A 20,850-nucleotide genomic window follows, 5' to 3' on the forward strand; every position below is an offset into this window, starting at 1 on the left:
TTAATTTCATAAAGATAAACAGCAGAAAAGCCCCACCTTAATGACTGATTTTCCAGTGACATTTGCTACTAGAAAATTCATGGCAATATCTTCACAATTCATATGAGCATCCACCCAATTCTTGATGTCTCCAGGCATCTTATAGGTGTAAAGATAGTTGAAATACTGCAGAGAAGAGAGCGAGAGAAAGAAGATAATTTTATATAGACACAGTAACTATAAGACTAAATATTTCAGTCATGGAACAGCTGGCAGCTAAGTGATAGTGCCTGCAGACAAGAACTACTTCAGCAGACAGAAAATAATTTTCGGGTGCTAAACTGCTTATTATTCCTTTCCTGACCACCACAGAAATTTCATTAAAATTGGTTCTCTTTTCTGAACCTACCAGCTACAAAGATACATTTCCTGCAAAATTTGCTATGGACTTTCAGGTCATGCAAACTGGCAGGAGTTTTCTAAGTTCATAAAGGTAAGAAATGGTTTTATTTCACTGTCAGAGACAAATCAGTGGTTTTCACAGCAACTGAAAGAGGTCTAGGGAAAGTTTGCAATCAGTTCTACAACTGTTTTAAAGAACATAATCATAGCACCACAAAAACTGATGGAACAATGACAGAAGCACATATAGATCTTTTTTAATGTACACATTGTACATTAGAGCAGTGCAAGTTGTATCTCACCTTGTGATAAAAGGCTGCCCCAGTGAGCACCATTGAGACTTCATTGGTCCATTCTGATTCATATTTCCATTTGTTCATCTCGTGGTCCCAAAGATGCAGGCGACCTGGGTATCCAACCAACCTGTCAGGGAACTCACGCCAGACCTGAAGAGAAGAAAACATGACATGCTGTTAACCAGGCCTGCACAGAAAGCAAATGCAACACATCTGCTTTCTGGAAGGGTAGCAAATGCAACACATCTGGAAGGGTAGAGTTTCAGTGGGGCAAAGATCACTTAAATTCTTCTAAGTCCAAATTCTTGGAACAAAAAGTTGCCAAGAAGGAGTACAAAAAAGAATAAGCTTGCTGTGGAAGGACTCTACAACTCAGAGAAACCATGTCCCAGAGCAAAAGGCCACTAATGGACTACTAAAATTGTTACAGAGACACACAAATGACTATTCAAAAAGATTTTAACTCTAACTAAACCCAAGCATGATTAAAATGAAACTTTTGATGTTAACTTCAGTAGATATGACTACAACCTAACTACTTTCACAGCTGGCTTTGGATCTAACCAACCTGCTTCCTTTGTCAGGAACTGGCTTAAATTTTAATATTTCTGGTATTCTTTAGTGGGTGCTTGGCTACATGGAAGGCTGCTTTGCCCTTGACTTGTTCCAGACAGCTGGATACAATCAAGATACCATCCTTGTCACTCCATACATTATTTTATAGCTGACTACAGGATCAAATACAGTAGACAAGAACAAGGAGAAGGGCATCATTAACACAACCCCGGTTCTCTACACTGCTGGCCACATTAAATAATGGACAATTTTTGCATTAGAGAAAAAGGGAGGAAGGATTATAATTGTTTAGAGGGGTCTGAATGCTATTTGTTTGCTAGATACAATTTGTCTGCATTATTTGCAGACAAATTATTCAAAATCTGTCACTTAATCCAAATAACCGCTAGGCTTGTTGGAAGAATGAGTCTTGACTTTCTAACATACAGTTAGGTTACAAGAGTTTCTGGTTTAGGCTGGTAATGTATAAACAAACAGAGGCATATGTAATGAAATTTTTGTATGCAAGATCAACAACAAGAACAAAGTACCTCAAAAATCCCCAAGGATCCCTTCACAAATTCTTTCATCTGTACAAAAGACAAGGGAACCCTACAGTGGAATGTACAGTAAAGGAAGTGTTATCTGGAATTCCACCATCCTGCAAATGTCACCCCATCAGCAGTTCACTTTGGCCACTTCCTATGTGTCAGTGCATTTCAGTTGGGAGGCCTGGACTATAAGGACTCTATGCAAGTATTTTGTCATAGTAAATATGATAAAACAATCAGTTTTAAGTTACTGCTTCTGCATCTACATTTCTGTGATTTTTCATTACTATATACCTTTTCATCTATACATCTCAACACATTTTATTGCTGTCAGTTAATAAAGCTTCAGAATCCCATGATGAGAGCAGTTATTATTTCAAACGTCCAGATGAGGGAACCTGCCAAAATCATACAGGAAACAAGAATGGGATCCAGATCTTCTGACTCCTCGACTTCTATTTTATCCAGAAATCAATCTTTCTAGACAGCTCTAGGGCACAAGTACTGGGATAGTATTTAGATATGACAATGCTCCAACACAGAGGGCTCTTGAAAGCAGAGATAGCTTGGAACTGAAGGAAAAGAATTCATAGGACACTTACAAGTTGGTGCCATAAGCTAATTAAAACAATACAGACTTCTGGCAGGCAAGCCAGTGAGGGCTTGAGATGTCTATTTTGACATGATGTAGAAAACCTTAATAAAGAACACAAAACTAAATGTACGACACTCAAAAATTTATTCCTCACTCTCCAGGACTCAAAAATTTAATGATTTAGTTTTAAACCTGAATATTAAAATGTCTATCTCCCAGCTGTTGGAAGGTACCACCACATAAGCTACTGAGGCTCAACAAAGGATTTAATAGAACACCACAGATCTGCACCGTACTGGGCTAAGAATTCTTGTAGAGGAAATGGCATGCATATTAACAGCAGCTGAAAGAAAGATTAAAGTCAGCTACTGCTTCCCACGGGAGTGCAGTGCCTTCTCAACACAGAACCCTGGATTCATAGCCCTTATAGTTTTTGCCCTTGGTGTCATCTTCAAGAGTCTAAATGACATAAAATAAAAGCCAACTATAATGCACATTACTCATACAGATGTTCTTGTGTCACTCTAAATATCAACTCTACCCTGTAAAAAAATGTCCTGGCCTCTGAAAATTGTCAGTTCAATGCATCTAAAAAATAACTTTGGTGTTTTGAACAAAGATTCCCTTTAAAAGTAATGCTTTTGAAGTCAGTGGAAAAGCTTGGCTTTTTCACAATGTTCACCACTAGCTCATTCAATGGTAATTCTGGAAAGGCTCCCAGTGGCTCCATCCAGCTCATTACCCAAATCTATACATATGCTTTGTGCCAAAATTAATATATACAGCTACTGCATATAAGGAAGCTTTCAGAATAAAAATAGTGGTAATGATTCTAATACTACTCTCTATTTTGTATTACTGTCCATTTTCTTGTTTGATAGTTGCCTATAATTTATTAGTCTGTTAGGAGTACATTTCATTTTAGCCAGTGATCTTATTAGCTTCCTCAGACTAAGAAGGATGGCCTGCTTTAATACTGGTAAGGGACACATCCAAGGAAAATCATATTGCCAAGTGAAGAGGAGGTATGCTTATTTGCAGACAAGTCATTCCAAAAACTCTGGTAGTCAACCCTAAAGATAAATATTTTTGGATGAAGCATCTCCCAGATGAAATGTCAAAAAGAGGTTCTGACTTAGTAGTTTTAGTAAAAGTCTTGTAGAGGAAAACCAAAAGGAAATGATAGTAATTTTGTTTCCAAGTCAAGTTCCCAAGTGACATAAACAGTATAGCTAAAACACCCTCCAGCCTAAACACCCTCCAGCCTCATCTCTCCAGAGCTCTTTCTGCCTCACAGCCTCAGCTATTCTGTGCAATTTGCTGTGCCAACAGAACAGCAAACTCTCCACGTAACCAGAAGGACAGGGAAGCATATCCTTCTACAAAACATTCTCAAACATTTATGCATCAAATTCAGTAGACTATATTAAGTCACATGCAATTTCAACAACTTAATGAACAGAAAAATAGTCAGCATTTCCAAAGCTACCATGACATTTTAAGAATGAAACACTGATTATTCTTTACAAATGAAAACAAACTCAACCCATCATACTCCTTCTATCTTCCAGAGCCCCATCCACTCTTAATTCTTTCCCAGTCCTCAAAGGAATGGCTTGTGCTATTACTAAAAAAATTAAGTAAAATGTAAACACAGAGTCCATTAAAAGATGCAAGATGCTTTGCACACACACATTTTGTAAAATATCATCAGTTTGAAGAAGAGCTTTGAATGTGGCCAGCAGTGAAGAATTCTTTTGTCAAGCAGAGTTACAGTACTTGTTCTACAAAGGAATGCTGAAAACTAAACTTTTAAAGTCAAAATGAGCAAGGAAGAATTCCTCTGAAGAAGTCATTCCAACTTCATGAAAATTTCAGCAAAATATGCAATTCAATAGAGAATAGATTTTTTTAAAGAGTGCCAGAGACATGAAGCACTGAAAAACAATTCTGAGACAGAATAAGATAATCTAACAACAGAAGGCCAAAAGTTTTCAACAGAATAAATGCAAATTTAGCAATGCACCAAACTGTACATTTTATGAGGGAAAAACATAGGCCCAGAACAATAACACCCATTTAGACTATTTCTATTATTGGTCTAATAAAAATATTTTGTCTCCATAAGGACAAAGTGCTACATAAGCATGGGATAAGAAATTACTTAATACTATGATATCTGCCTTGAGGCGAGCTGAGACACAGAGGTGGGAATGCTACAATGCTTGATTCCAGTCATGTATTTAAACACCAGACTCTTCAGAGGTAGCCAATGGTTCTGCTTTAACTTTTTAAGATTATGATAATCAAAATACTTGTTCTACTTCTTGGGTCTCTTTGATACTCTCTCTGTGAACAACAAAGTTCAGTAAGTGGGAAAAAAATTATCTAGACATAAGTTTTTTTTGCAGTATCCCAAGTCATGTAACTTAACAGAACTACTTTTTTCAAAGTCAGAATGTCATGAGTATTCTTCTGCTACCTTAATACAGCAGCACACAGGGACTATTTTTCTGCTTGCTCCAACAGATTTATGCAAGGTCATAAATCACTGTACCGTAATAGTTCACTTTTAACAAGTAAAAAATGTCTGACACTTTGAGTGTTACTATATTTTTTTATGGCTGAAAGTGTACAGAGATCAAAGTTTTCTGGGCTTTTTTTTTTTTTTAGGCTTGCTCTATGCATTCAGAGAAGTGTGTGACAGAGAGGGTTTTGCCACATGTTTAAATGCAAAGTCTCAAGGATGTCCGGAGAGAAAAGAAAATTACTGAATGTCACGTTTCCAGCCTTTCATATGACCAAAGCAGAAGCAGACCTACTTTTAAAAGAAAACTTTCTAGTAACCTTATATGCTGCTACTGTTCCCTCTGGATTCCCCTGAAAATGAGTCAAGAGTTTGAGAGATACTTTTCTGGTAACACACATAAACAGATAAATAAATTATCACAGGCTGAGGACAATTTAAACATCTGGGAGCCAGCTCAGGCCTGTCAAGCAAGTCACAGACACTCAAGGACAGGAAAGATCAATCTTCAGCCCCTGATTTCTGTGCCAGAGAGTAGGAGCTACATCACCCACTCCCTATACGAGGAAAACTGTGTATTTCTAGGATAATTTGCTCTGTTTCTGTATTCAAAGACATTTCTATTCATTTAATTTACTGAGGGAGTGGGGCTGGTGAAGCCAAACTCAAAATACAAGGATTCAAATTACTCATATGTTTGTCTCAGCTATCTTCTCAATACAGCACTTTAATTTTCCATCAATATTACTGTGCAGTAAGCTGACTTCCCAGAATTAAAAAGGAATAGGATTTATAATAAAATGCAAAAAACTGCAAAAGAAATAGTTTCCAGTCTGCCAAACTAAACAATCTCATGTCCAAACAGTTACATTGACACACAGAATATAAGGACTGTTACTCAAATAGTCCCTGCAACCAAGGCACATGGCCATAAGGCCAATAAATGAGCCAGCACAATCAATCTGCTAGACCTGTTGGACTTAATCCTAGGAGACAAACAGTTGCAGATCCTGATTATCCCCTAGTTGCACTGACCACAAGGGAATTCACATCAAGTTTTCTTTGCCTTATTTTTGTTTTTCATGAGGATAATTCCTTTCTGGTGTGACCAGACTCAATACATGTCATGTTACAAATATTATCCACTGAGGGTGTTAAAAGTAACAGTTCAGACACAAAAAAAACCAAGGTTCTGCTTCACATGACTTCTGGCTGACACAGCTGGAACTCAGCTGCAGTTTGAATCTTTGCTTCAAAGCCCTTCAAGCCTGCTCTGCCAATAGCAGAACTACTTACACGGTCACTTAGGTGACTTTGGTAAGTCACTCCTTACTCTTAGGCACTTTCAGACAGCTTTATGAAAATGGAAGTCAAATTGCAAATGGAGCAAGGGTTTATGCAGCATGTACATTATGGATCTGCTATCATTCATCCCATCAGATCACTCTCAAAACTAGTAGTTATAAGCACCAACACAGGCAGAAGTAAGCTCTGCTGTTGCAGTACAGGGCTTAAAACATTCAGTGTATACAACAAAGTATAGAGAAGGTCTGTGTAGCCAAAATCCCCTTCCTTCAGTTGTCTTCTCTTCCTTCCATCTTTCACACTTCATGTATTAACTCACTACTCTTAACCTGGCAAGGAAAGTATTTCCTTTCTGGAGACACACATGATAGATGGAACCTATGTCTCCACTACTTAACATCTTTGTTATTACTTCAGCATACCTACATCATCACAAGACATTTCTGGAGTCCAAAAGCTTTTTACTTGCTAACAGTCTTTTTTACTCAAGAGGGAGAAAGAGCAATATTTCACCCCATGTGTACATACGTTAAAGAAACACATCCAATGTATTTTTTAAAAATATCATCTTGTATTAACTGCACTTAAGATTGCTAAAAATTGGACAACTATCACATTTCACTAGCTTTCTCCACCTTAGAGAAGCAGTTTTCATCATTTCATTCAACTTGGCTAACAGTATCATGTTCTAGCTCTCACTTAGGAAGCCCAGTGTTGTTTTGCTGTTGACAATGCATGTACAGGTGTGACTAAATAATTCAAAGCTTTCTTAAAATATGGTATTACATTTTCTAATGTTTCTGATTTGTTTACAAATAGAGCATCTTTGTCTTAAATATGCACATATAACAGTAATGATTATGGACTGTGGACTTAGATTATGGACTGTTATACACTCAAATACAAATGGAAGACAAAAAATTACCTAATTCAAAACATAATTTTGGAAGGAAGACAACAGTGTTGCTTCAAGAGTACTTTTAACAAGCAATTCAAGTAGCTATGAAGAGTGTCACTTCTTTGTACTGCCATGAGTAACTGATTTGGACAAGCTCTCTTTCTGTCCATACCCTCATCAGAAGAGCAGCTGCTGAAGCTTTGCCATTTCAAGCACATGATCCACGTGTCCCCTCCTTGAAATTCTTCAGTTCTTCCTTTCACTGCACTCCACCTTACTTCAGTATGTCCCCAAGAGGCCTCCTCTGTTCCCAACACTTAATCTTTGAAACTTGTCTTGCCCATCAAGACATGTTCCCTTGGCTAGCATTTCTGATTTATCTGAAGTTAAGAAGAATGCAGCTCAGTCTTCAGACTGCTTCCCCTACACTTATTCCACTACAACATTTTCTAGAGTCTCTTGGCACTCCTGTGCCAGTTACTGAAAACCTCTCAGATGGCAGGCTTTTCAATAAAGAAATGACTATCTGTAAAACTGTTTCAGTCAGCATTGAACTATTATAGTAAAGAGAGATGCAACAATCTGAATCAACATACTGCACAGTGCTTTCTCCACTTTATATACACTTTCTATGCAATGTTGAAGCCAATGGCCTGGAGACAGGGAAAAACCAATTCTCTTACCTCATAGCCAAACTGAAGTTCATCTGAGGTTAGCATAATGATATCATCATCAATAGCCAGCACTGCTTCTGTTTCAATCTCATCATAAGGGAAGAAGCGGTTGCTAAGTTTGTTTTCGGCAGTCCTAACAACTTTCAGGGGAACACGAATCTTTGGCCAGAGGGAATCTAGAGAGAAAAATTGAAAGAAATAGAATTCAACGTTATACTTTACTTCTGAATCTGCATATCCATCTTAGCTGCTTTTTACTCTTTTCTTCTTTGCTTCTAAACAAATGCTTCTTAATGGTGAATTTACAGCAGTCTCGGTTTGGCAAACACAAGAGCAATGAAGGCAAGAGACAGAAGCTCAGCTGCATTTCCCTCTGTATCTCTCAACAAAGAGCTTCATGGGCAGCCACACAGAGGATAGCTTGCCCAAAACAACAACTTGCAACACTCACAGAGCAAGTGCAGGGATAATACATATTGGTTCAGGGCACACAGTGTGAAAAGGTACTTCACTCAACTGCAACTAAAATAATTTGAAGCAGCGGGATACAATCACTGACTGCAAGTCTAGGATCATAAAGAATTTGATTAAGAATGTTAGTTCTATCAACAGCTGAGCAAAAAAAAAAATTATTATATCAATTAAATGTTTAGCACTATTGACTATTGCTAAGGAGTTGATTCTCTGTCTCAGCAATTTCTTTCATCTTCAAAGTCCTAAGTTACAGTGATAATTTAAATCTAGATAAATACAAATGGATTCTAACTTGTGCCTTACAGCATTCCTCCAAGTAGAATAGAGCACTGGAGTACACAACCATTAAATTCACAAGTCAAATGAGGATTTAAGTAGCAACAGAACCCCCCATAGATACAAAACTGGATCAAATTCACCCTACCAATTAATAGCATGGTATAATTTCTACTTTTTCCTATGTGTTTAACATGTAGCACCTTAAGTGTCATGTTAACAGTTTCTGCATATATTCAAAAATTTTCAAAACCCTATTCTATTCCTACAAAAGAATAACTATAGGTGTAAATATAGAGCACCAAGCTAAAGGAAATTGAAGCAAGGTCTGAATATTAAACATTCATTCTAAATGCATATAACCATGCACAATTTCTAGCACAAAGGTTAACAGTAGTCATTATTACAGTATGATGCATCCCAAAAGCAACTGTTCATGAAAATATATTTTAATTAAAAGCAAGAGAGACATGGGCAAACTGGAGAGAGTTCAGGAAAGAACCACAAAGGTAATGATGGCACTGGAGCATCTCCCCTACAAAAAAAAAAGCTGAGACTGTTGTGGCTATTTAGCCTAGAGAAGGCTCAAGGAAGGTCTCACCACTATGAACAAATACCTGAAGGTAAGATGCAAAGAAGAGAGAACCAGACTCCCTTCACTGGTGGCCAGTAAAAGGACCAGAGGCAATGGCACAAACTGAAACACTGGAGGCTCCCTCCAAACATCAGGGGAGACCCTTCCAGAGTGAGTGTGACTGAGCACTAACACAGGTTGCCCAATGATGTAATGAAATCTCTGCTCTTGAAGATATTGAAAGCCATCTGGACATGTTCTTGCTTGAGAGATGGGTTGGACAGCTGATCTCCAGAAGTCCTTTCCAAGCTTAGCCATTCTCTGATTCTGTGGTAAGTGGAGTCTAGAGGAACTGATACTGGGCCTGAAGGCACTGGAATTTTCATGTCTGAAATATATATAAATTTTCAGTGCAAGTGACACAAAGCCTGGAGACATGAAAAACAGTGAGCACAATAAAGTCATACAGAGCTTACTGAACTCTATATGACAGGACTGCTTAGTAAACTAGGTTCATTTGAACAAAAAACACACTGACACTTTTGAGACACAATTAAGCACTAGGACCAAGGCAACTTTTTCCCTAAAAATAGCTTCTGAAAAGGATTAAAGGGATAGAGCAGACATTAGTTCTCAGCATGCTGCTGCAGCAGAATGGATTTATATAATTTTTGTATGTATAGTCAGGTATGTAATAAGAAGTCAGGGCTAAGGGCAGGACAATTTTACCTGTATGCAGACACAGACAGACAGATGCTAAAATCCTGTTTCATTCTGGCACTTTTATATTTCAAACCATGTTAAAACACTGAAAATGGTGCAGAAAGAATCACATGAGTTATGTGAGGTCAGGAGAAAATGCCTTTTAGTAGAACGTGGAGATCAATCTGTTTAGTTTACTAAAAGAATGAACAAAAAGTAGATTTGCTTAACATGTACAAGCACCTACACAAGAAGAAAAATGACATGTATCTTCAACAAACTGGAGAAAGACATAACAAAAAACAATGACTGGAATCTAAAGCCAGGCAAATTCAAAGTACAAGGCAGACATTTTTAATAGCAACAGTGGTTAACCTCTGGCAAAAGTTTAAAAGGACAGCAATTGGTTCTGTACATCTTGTCTTTCAACAAGACTGGGTATTATTATAGAAGATGCAGTCAAGTTTGAAGTCACTGGACTGAAAAGAAAGGCAATGTGGTGACTTACGACACACAGGTCAACCAGATGGTCTTCCTGCACCTTCTGCCTCAAACTCCATGAACAGTTAAGATTGTTGACTGTCACCAGGATAAGAATTGAAGTTTGAATAAAACTACTAGGACATGGGGAGCAAATACAGAAATTCAGAAAAGAGCGTAAGGAAATAAGATCCTTGTTTCTGTGTTCTGAGAATAAAAAGTGGAAGTTAAAACAGGTGTCAATGGAAAAAGTCACTTTAAGGACAAAAATAAAGAGAAGTCCTAACCTAAGGAAATGGTTTAAGTTTTTAAACAACAACATATGGTCATATTCTAGAATTGTTCTCAGCAAAAGGATCTGAAGAACGCTGGCTGACAAACACCAAAAATAATGGGATACAATTATGTGCACACACTTTCACTTCCATTATAACCTTGAATCAAGTCTGCCTCCAAGACAGTTCTGCACTCTTTCCACTGTCAGTCTGTTGCACTAGGAAGACAGTACCAGAGAAGAGGAGAAGCTGCTTCATTCCCACATGTACAAGTAAAATTCGCTCTCAGGAAGAAGTGTCCATCCCCATTGCCACTGGGCCTCTCAGACTTAAAACTCACAAATCTGCACACTGCTAAAAGACACCAGAGTCTGAACACTACTTCACTCAGGAAAACAAAGCAGTATTTCCAAACCACAGAAAGTCTTCAAAAGTCAGTTTTTCTTGGAGATGTATTTTAGAAAGGAGGATTGGCAGGCATGGGTGGTCAAAAAAAAAAAAAAAAAGAAAAAAAAATGAAGAAGAAACACGGAGTGATATTTACTGGGCAAATTTGTATTCAGCATTCAGTTTCCCACCCCAAAGTTTTTCTTGTAAGTTTGAAAATGTGTCTGTAAAACCTACTTTTATCTTTGTGGTCTTGTAGACCATGGCCTTTATTTGACATGTGTGCACGTTCTTATCCTGTTTCACTCAACTCTTGTCCTTCTACTAGAAGGCACAAGTCATTAGCCCTGGCACATTTGAGTGGTTTGTGATATTGACCAGTAGTCAGCTGGTCAATATGGATTCAATCCCATTACTGATGGACTCCAGGGGAGTCAGAGTCAGCCACCAGCTGGGGACATACAGCAAGCTCCTTGGGGCCACTACAGAAATGGAGCATTGATTCCAGTTATAGCATTACGAGCTCATTTTATTCTCAGCACCATAAGGTCTTTAAAAGCCCAGCATGAATCACAGTCTGAAATTATGATTCCAGTAGGAGACCACTGATATTCCGAAATTTTCAGCTTCCTAGTCATTGTAACCTTAGGAGGCAGTAACATTGAATGACTGGAAGTGTTTATTGCAAATTAGTACTCTTGATTTCACTCACTGCTTTCTTACTGGTTTGCCATACAATGTGCAAGTGTCATTTTATAAATGGTAACAGACACTTACAGGTACCTCACAAAGACAGATGTCATTGCCTCATAAGAACTACAGACTGTGTAATGTTTGCAAGCTTCTTAAAGACCTTTGGATAATTGCCTATAATTATCCAAATGTAATCCCAGAATTGGTAGAAAATAACTTTATGCAGCCTCAACGATCCCAAAAATACTGTTACAAGTGTTTCAGTTGCCATCAGAATTGCCATAGGTAGGCATGCATTTGTAAATTTGTATTTATATGTAGCATCAAAGTTTACATTTGATACATGTAAAGCATTGTTTTATTCAGCCTTTTTTTCTTTTTTTGTCTACTACATTTTGAAAAAAAAAAAGACAACCAAATTGCAACAAAGTGCAGGAATATATTGAAACAGAAATTGAAACTGAAAAATCACTAGGATCGAAAAATAATAATTCAGAAAAACAAGCATGTATGTAAGTATTAAACTTCCAGCTCTTCTGAAAAATCAGCTACTTGATAGCTTACTAACAGACATGTCCCTTGCATAAAAAATGGTTAGAGAAGAAAAAGAAATAAAAAGTGTATGAAAAATGAAGATGTAATCTAATTATAATCAGCACGCATCTCAGATGTCAGCAAATCCTCTTAAATCCACATGATTTACTAAGGTCTTGGAAAGTCTCTCAAAATGACCAGTTCTCAACAACGGGTATGTTACTGTCAAATATTTGTGCTTTGAGAAACATAATATAAAGTTTCTGAATTTAGCCTTAGATTAATGAAAAGAAAATACAAGCATTTTGGAGAAACTTTGAATAAGACATTAGGGTACCAGTTACTCTGCAGCATGCGAAACGCACACGGCTCCTTGCTGCCTAGAGCTGACTGGATACTGGAGGTTGTCGCCTCTACAGAGACTGAAGCACATGGCAGATGTTAGCAATGGCACCTGGGTAACAACTGGCAACCCTGGCAAAACTGGCTATCATAAAGGACAGCAGGCTCCAGTGAGAGATCCAAGTACTACAAATTAGCTCTGCCACAGGAACTTCAGAAGAAATACATATATAAAAAAGACAACAGTCACTTCAGAAGTCAAAGTTTTAGAATCCATCAGGAAGGTTAAAATTGCCTATATTTATTTTAAAGGACTACAAGAGAAAAGTATTTGTATTTAAAGAGCAATCAGAAAAAGGTTTGCCACTTCTGTAATATCAGACTTTGAGTTTTCAGAAACTGCTTGGAAATTTCTGAGAAACTTCAGCACTAACAAAACAGATACGGAGGAAATTCTCAGTTTACAAGATTTTGTTATAACCAAGGTAAAAGCACAGGCTTTATTCTTACAGTAAGACAGACCTTTAATAGAGTATGGCAAACAAAAGATGCTTAAGAATCTTACACCATGGAACAAGATCCTTTAGGTGTACAAAAATAAAAATGCATGTTTGGACTGGGGACTACTCTTACTTTTTAAAAAATCAGTGAGGACTCTGTGATGCAGTTGAAAATAGAAGCAAATTATGGAATTAGAGCTCTCTGGAGTGAATACAAGACTATGTATGTAAGGATTCTGAAGAGAATGACAGGCATCTCCTATTGTGTGTCATACTGAAACAATCAGGAGTAAAGAGTGAATAACACTTACACTTGCTCTCTGGTAATGACTCAGGTCATGATTGGAATTATCTGCTATTTAGGACTACTGATGCACTGATTGCTGGAAAAGCCCATAGAAAACAGTGTGTGGTCCTCTCAACACAAAATCACCAGTTTCCCAACTTTGCCCAATGCAGCTCCCTCTTCTAATGGGCTTACAGACCCTAACAACCCATACATGGTGGTGATTCTGGCCAGCCCACAATTCCACCATTAAGTCCTGCAAGTCCAAATCTCACAGCAAAATTTTCAAGTATGATTTCAAGATGATTTAAACTGTAGGATAAAAAGGTGCCATAGTTACATTCGCAGTTAAAACACTTCCATATAAAAGAGCAGCAAAAAATCCCATCCTCTAATTATGTGTTTCTCAGCTACAGCTGCCAGTGAATCACATGAGACATGCAGATAAGAGAAGGGAGGACACTCATGAGAAAGAGGCAATTTCATTATAACCTAAAGGAATACCCTCTCACACAGAAAATCTCTCTCACTTTCCACACCTCCCTAGGCTTGTGATCAGATGTTTGTAATGAAAATGTAACTAAGCTTGCACACTGTTCATATATAAAAAATGATTTCTTAGTCTGAAATCCAGCCCTGTTTTCAGTGCTGAATGAACTGCTACATCATACATAAAAGGGGGATCATTAAAAATAATAGAGCGCAATATTTCCATGGAATGTATTATTTCTTTTCCAAGAGAAATGGCACTGTGCCATGGTTTGGGAATGGTACTCCTCAGTTCAGTGCCCACCAAGACTCTCCAAACCACACACCTCTCTCACTCTTTCCCTTCCCCTCCTTGCTGCAGGAGGATACATAGGAGGAGAATTGGAGGCACAAAAGGCAAAGATCATAAGTTGAGTTAAAAACAACTTACTGCAAACAGCAATGAGATAAAATGAACAGTAGTGGCAACCTACTAACAACAGGAAAAGAAACTATTCACATGGAAGAAAACCCAACAATAAACAATACCAGACAGCTCCTCCCAGCAGGTTTTTTCCACCAGAAAGAAGCCCTTCTCCTTGGAAGCGATTCCCTTTCCCTTGAACTGAGTGAGGTAGTACAGAATAGTGAGGTGGTACAGGATGCAAAAATTAACCCTCTCCCAGCCGGAGCCAGGACACACCATCGTGTTGTTAAATAGCACCATTCTCTGTATCCTTGCTTCTGAGAAACTGGGAAGCTAATAACATGCCAGGAAGTCCTTTTGCAGCACAAACATTATTGTTGATCTTGTCAGCAGACAGAAGTGGATTTACAAAGGGAATTACTTGCTCTGCATACTTATCATCCATTCCCAGTTTCAACACTCAACGTAGGAAAAATGAGAATCAGTACAGCAGCTGTACAGAGCTAACAACTATTCTTGGGACACCACTTCTAAGTAGTATCAAGTTCAAAAAATAGCAAGTAATACTTGAATGCAGATAGTTTGTTGCATTTGCAATTGGAAGCAGCAGGTAAGGATAATGAGGAACTGGAAACACAGTATACACTCCTGATGGCAAGAACTGAATGCCTGTCAGTATTAAAACCAATATAACAAATTTTTTAAAATCCACTTACTGGCTAAAATCATGGCATTTTGATGACTCAAACAAAGACATTTGTACAAACATTTTTTTTCTGCTTTACTGCCTCAGTAACAGCTAAGAATATCTCATCACTAGTGATAATCTGGGTCCAGAATATTAATTCATATAATGCTCCCACTTCCCAAAACTTCTTTGGAGCCCATTTAGAAATATAAAAAGGAAAAACCCTTCCAGAAGTTTTGCAATGTAGACAAAGACTGATAAAAAAGTGGCAGAAAACATCTCTAAACATGCTCTGTTTGTACCTGCAGTTGCACAGAATCCCATACAGCATAACCAATCCTCATACCTGAACTTTTGTACAAGCTCTCATCTGATGCTTATTCTAGCTGGTCTATAGTAGTTTGCATGAATGCAGCTAATTGAACATTGCTGATGAAACCTAATTAACACTTTTTCAGTCTCTGATACTGAATAGCAGAATTTTGCTGGAGTCTGAAGTTTAAAAAAACTGTCAGAAGCAACATCAGGCATGTTAGATCTACTTATTATCAGAATTCCTTCCATTATAGCTGAGTGAAAAAGTCTGTTTAGAGCTCAAAACAGGTGCTTTTTCCCCACATCAAAGTGTTTATATTGTTCTACAGAAATCCACAGAATTACTCTTGTGTATAACAAAACAGAACATTTGGTTCTAGGACACAAGGGCCCAGTTTGTTAAGATGGGTTTGATAGGATAACTTTCCAGATTTCCCTAGGAAGTAATATTGCAAAATGTTTGTAATATGCCTTATGGAAGACTAAAATCACCATGAATTAATTCTCTACCTAATCAAGGAAAATGGCATTAAGTCCATCATCAAGAAGCCAAATTAATCAAAAACTTAGAAGTTAAAAAACCCAGTCCTATCAGTGCTGAGTACCAAAGGCACAGTATGCAAAAAAACCCAAACCTGTCACTGCAGTTTTTATTAATTTGTTTTTAGATAGCGCTTCCTTAAGGTACAGCAACCCAAAGGATACTCTCTTTAGCCCCAATAGTTTATATCAATGTTATTGATATAAACTATTTAAATACAGTTTAAAACAGCATCAAATAGAAATACAAAGATTATTATTTCAGTAATACTATACGAAGTTTATAGCAACTTAGCTCCAGGATCCACCACTAAACAGAAAATACACATTCCTTAAAATACATTTTTCATTTTTATAAAACAACCTAAGGAATCAGTCTATCACACATTATTTCTAGCTTGTTGCATATTTCCTAACAGTAATGAATTTTTACATTATAATATGATCTATGTGGTAGACCAAGTGGTTTCTTCATTTGTCTGAAACAAATGTTGGTGGGAATTTCTATCACAGACTATTTTCTTGAATTTCAGAACTAGCAATTTAGAAAAACACAAATGAAAGGAAAAAATATTTGGCTGATGGAGAAAATCATGATTTCTACAAAATATTCCCAGCAGCAGGCACTTAAACCACAATGTTTATTTTAATTGATCCATTGTGAGGGAAAAAAATATATTTTTTTTCCTGTAGTATTTCAAGGCTTTTACTATTTTTATTAGTATTATACACACAGTTATGAGCCTACTGACATTACTGCTGCATTGATGGGCTTCTTGCATACAATGCATGGCACAGAAAATAAGCAAAACTCAGCCAAAGACACTGAGCAGAGATCATGTCCCTAAATTCATTGAGTACTTAAGATAACAAGCTGATTCTATAATGTTTTAAGGTTCCAGAGTAGAATCATCACTGTATGTGATATTTTCTTTCTGCTATTTCACATATAAGATTCAATATTTTTACCATCAAAAATGTTGCGTAAACTTCAAACTTTGTTGTCTTTGCACAAGACATCTGTGTTTCTCATAGATTCATCTTGTTTCTTTTCACTGATTCTAAAGAAAACACAGAACCATCAGTTCAGACTTCCACAGACAGCTCTCAGACATTAGGTTAAAAAAAATGATCCTTACAAACTCTTAAGGCTAAGGAAAAAACAATCTTAAAATTACTACTGATATCTAACCCACCCACACACATGTAGTTCTCCAATTTTATATTTTTACACACTACTTGGTTGAAAACTTTCCAGACAAGTGCTTAATTAATCCATTGCCCTCTTACCTGCTTACCTTTTTTATCAGCCAACATAACAAAAAAATCCTGTTGCATCAGAGCTGCATCTGCCCCGAGAGGTTTAGGTTTGAAAAGAGTTTGTTTCCAGACACCTTGCACACTCCCCACACTTGTTACCACTGCACAGCAGATGAAATCAGCTACAGCCTCTTAGCTGGGATGCTCAGCACTACTGATGGCAGTGACCACCTGGGACTCCATTATCTTAAATTTTGTACAATTTTTAGAGTATTGAATTTTCACCTGGTTTTCCTCCTAAGTCGTATCATTACATAAAGGCACTATTGCAAATGCATAGCATATTGTTTTGATAATAATGATATTTTCAGTCATAATAATTTTATGGTGTTGACAGAGGAAAGAAAGGAAAGGCCACATGTCACTTGTGTGGCACTTTGCCAGTTGCATCCCAGGAAACCTAAGCCCAATTCTCAATTTAGCACACATACTCACTAAGGAAGGCAATTTGGATGTTCTTCACCCAGCCCTCCCACTTACACATGCAAAACAAAATGAAGACATGAAGACCTGCAATGACAAAAGCCAAGATCTGCTTCTGTACTGAAACATGTCCCTTACGTGGAAAGGACCAAGAAATAAAGCACTTGATGCTCTAGAAGGTTAAGCACCTCTGCTTTACTACAACCAATTAAAAATGAATAGCCATAAAAGTGCAGATACTACTGTAGGGTAATAAACTAGACTTTATCAGTGACAGTGGTGCACATTACAAACTTCAAACTCATTCCTTGTTCTAATCCATCAGAAACTTCCTGGCTTTAACAGGCTATAAACAGCAGAAGCTTTGAAGTCCGAGGATTAGGATCACTAATAGACAGACTGAACGAGAGACTGGCTGAAGAGCCAAGTGGAATGCCCTGCATGGATCTGGAATAAAACAAGTTCATTTAATCAAACTGACCTCTCTCTAGCCATGGGCCAAGAGATTACAATGATTTTAACAGCAATAAAGGGAAAAGGGACACTAAAAACAAATAGTTATTCGCTTCAATGCAATGCTTAGGCTAATGCAAGGACAAAACTGCTTATGCTTTCAACTGTGCTCTCAAGTCCACAATTTTAAGCTCTACAGGTTGGGGTTTTTTTAACTAGTTTATGACTTAGGGGTAATAGAGGCAGAAAAAAATTAAACACACTTTGTTTTTCAAGACAAATACAATGACTGAAAAGAAAAGGTGATTTTAATGATCTATTTGCTTCAGCTCTCCTGTATCTCAGACTCACTTGAAGGAAATGTGAAAACAATTAATTTGGGTTGAATCCACCCACACTCAGTGATCATATAAATGTATATATCACTAAGCTTTTTTGCTTTTAGAAAATAACTGTTTACTGCAAAAATTCCTGTTGTTATCAATTTATACACAACAGTTTTTACTCTAAAGGGTTGCAAAACATTTAAAATATGACTAAACTTGAGGTATTTAGCCCAGAAGTAATAAAGAACACTTTTAAAAGTAAGCAATAAAGTTACTCTGCTTCCAACTGTAGCAAGTTGCCAAAATGGCAAATGAGCCAAGTGAATAGTAGCAACAGCTTGGCTCTAAGCAGCTCTTCGGAGATGGTAAATTGAGTGGTCAGGGAATAATTTCTATGTTGCATCTTGCTGCTACACAGAATAACTAACCTTGAAGAGTAGAACACAGCAGCAGTTGAAGCCTCTGGAAAGAGAATTATAACCTAACAACACACTTCATTTGCTTCAGAAGAATCCACAATGCAACATTTCTTTTGAACACGTATTCCTAGAAGGCAACATTTCTTGTCCCACAAAATCACCACATTTTCAGATGAGAATGACAGATCCATATGTACAGCACATGGGAACCAGACTCATTACAGCTACTATAGCTACAGTATTTAATCCAGAATGAGAAGAGGAGGCTTTAATTGCCCAGCACAATGCTCAGGATTTTAGTACTGGTATTCAGACCTCGAAGAAAGTCACCCTAGGGAAGAGTAAGCACAGAAATAAAATGAGCAGTGTTGTAGAGTCTGTCTAGCACTGGAGAGGATTACCAAAGGCCCAGCCTAGTTAGTTTCCTTTACATGGGGCAAGACCTCCCATTTATTCCATGGTGATTTCATAATGGAATTCAATAATGTCAGGACATGTGTTTCCAGCTGAGGACCTGGGAAAAGATTAGGAGCAGCACGGTGTCATGAGGCAGGCAGCCTGGGGATGGGAAAGAAGAGAGTTGGTTGGACACAAAGCAGCCCATGGAGTGTACAATGACATTGCATATAAGGAGACAAACATGGAACAGGGATCTTTGGTTTGAAAATGTAGGCAGCAAGCTGTGAGGACTGGGCAGACTGAGACTGAGTGCTGGTACAAAGGGATACAGTACAGCATTATGCCAGGCTGGCAAAGTACATCTCAGCTACTGAAAACAAAACAATTGAGAGGTTTACAGCACTGAATTCACACTGGAGTAATTAATATACCTTTGAAACCAAACCTCGTTCCAAAAATCTACACATATAAATAACTTGGGAAAATGCCTGTGAATGAGTCCACATTTTAAAATAACCATATATTAAAAAACAATTTAAAAACCATGCAGATGACACCAGACTCACTCACATACGACAGAGAGCAGCACAGTATACCATATGTGGTAGATACAGAAATATTTTAAAACAGGCAGTTATGTATTGTCTTACTGAGCAAGCATTAGCATTTTCACAAGATATTCTAGTGGTATGGAGACTCCATTTTGGACACCTGAAATGTCCCAAATTTTAATTTCAACAATCAATCGAAATATTCACTTATTTTATAGCTCCAAGCATTCAAAATACTCTGCTGCTTTGAACAGCATTTGCTCTAGAAACAGTCCAGTAGCAGCAGTATATACACTGTGACAGAAGTCTGTCTACAAAGACATAAAAGCAAGTATTGACAGATCAAAAATAAACTTCTCCTTACTACACCCTCTAAAAATGCTAAAGACAGAAATGTTTCTGCAATACTGTATTTATAACTTTTGATTCAGAAGTTACCAGCACAACCACTGGCATGCTTTTGTTCTTGTTATCTACTTTGGCTTCTCTTATTTCACTTTCAGACACTTTGTCACAAAAAATTCAAACCCATTATTTTGAAAGAACCATTAAATACTTCTAGAATATAAATGATGTAGAAGAGAGGTCATTCTGTAACAGGTGTCAATAGACATGCTATGCCCAGTTTCACCTTCCTCCACCACCCCTACCACAGGTTTTTACCTTCTGGTGGATTCTTATTCTGGTTGTTCCAGACTACCAACAATTTGGATAGACTGGGCACTTTAGACACCTCGGTGATAACTCGGAAAAGGCTCTCCACTCGGTCATAGGTCAGAACAACGGCTGTGAAACCTTGGGACTGAGGTGGGATCAGTGGAAGGAAGAGTGGGTTGCTCACACTGCTCCATTTCTGTGAAGGAATACAAGAAAACAGCAAAGCAATTTGTTTAAGGTAAATTATCACAGTAGGGACTAATTCATATAGCCAGGCCCTAACCATCAGATTTGTAATTTGCTCAGATCAGGCAATTCTCCAATTCTGACTTTGGCAATTTCTCAAAACCTTTATTCCAATCTCTTTCTTATTTCAATTTTCATTTATGTCTGGCTGTAATGTTGCAACCAGATAGAGATTAAGGCAAAAACTAAAGTGGAAGAGGTAGATAGATTTCTGGAGAAGGAAAACCAAGGTGAATTGAGCCCAGCTAGCATGGTTCAATTCTCATTTACTAATAATTATTTCAAGACCTTTATATTTGTAGTCAGGACTCAA

At 37.5% G+C, this 20,850-nt stretch overlaps 1 protein-coding gene across 2 annotated transcripts in view; it reads right to left on the bottom strand.

The window, feature by feature from the left end:
- Nucleotides 1-20,850, bottom strand: part of EXT2 (exostosin glycosyltransferase 2) — a 73,179-nt gene that overhangs the window by 9,823 nt on the left and 42,506 nt on the right. For both annotated transcript variants that reach the window (XM_071427578.1, XM_071427577.1), the window contains 4 exons: nt 20,298-20,487; nt 7,792-7,958; nt 684-827; nt 37-165 (listed from right to left, as the gene is read on the bottom strand). In XM_071427578.1, coding sequence (XP_071283679.1) covers nt 37-165; nt 684-827; nt 7,792-7,958; nt 20,298-20,487 — 630 coding nt within the window. The remainder of the gene's footprint in view (nt 1-36; nt 166-683; nt 828-7,791; nt 7,959-20,297; nt 20,488-20,850) is intronic.

Source organism: Agelaius tricolor, unplaced genomic scaffold, assembly GCF_023055355.1.
Source record: "Agelaius tricolor isolate 1412-34295 unplaced genomic scaffold, bAgeTri1.0.p SCAF_5, whole genome shotgun sequence".
Lineage (NCBI taxonomy): Eukaryota > Metazoa > Chordata > Aves > Passeriformes > Icteridae > Agelaius > Agelaius tricolor.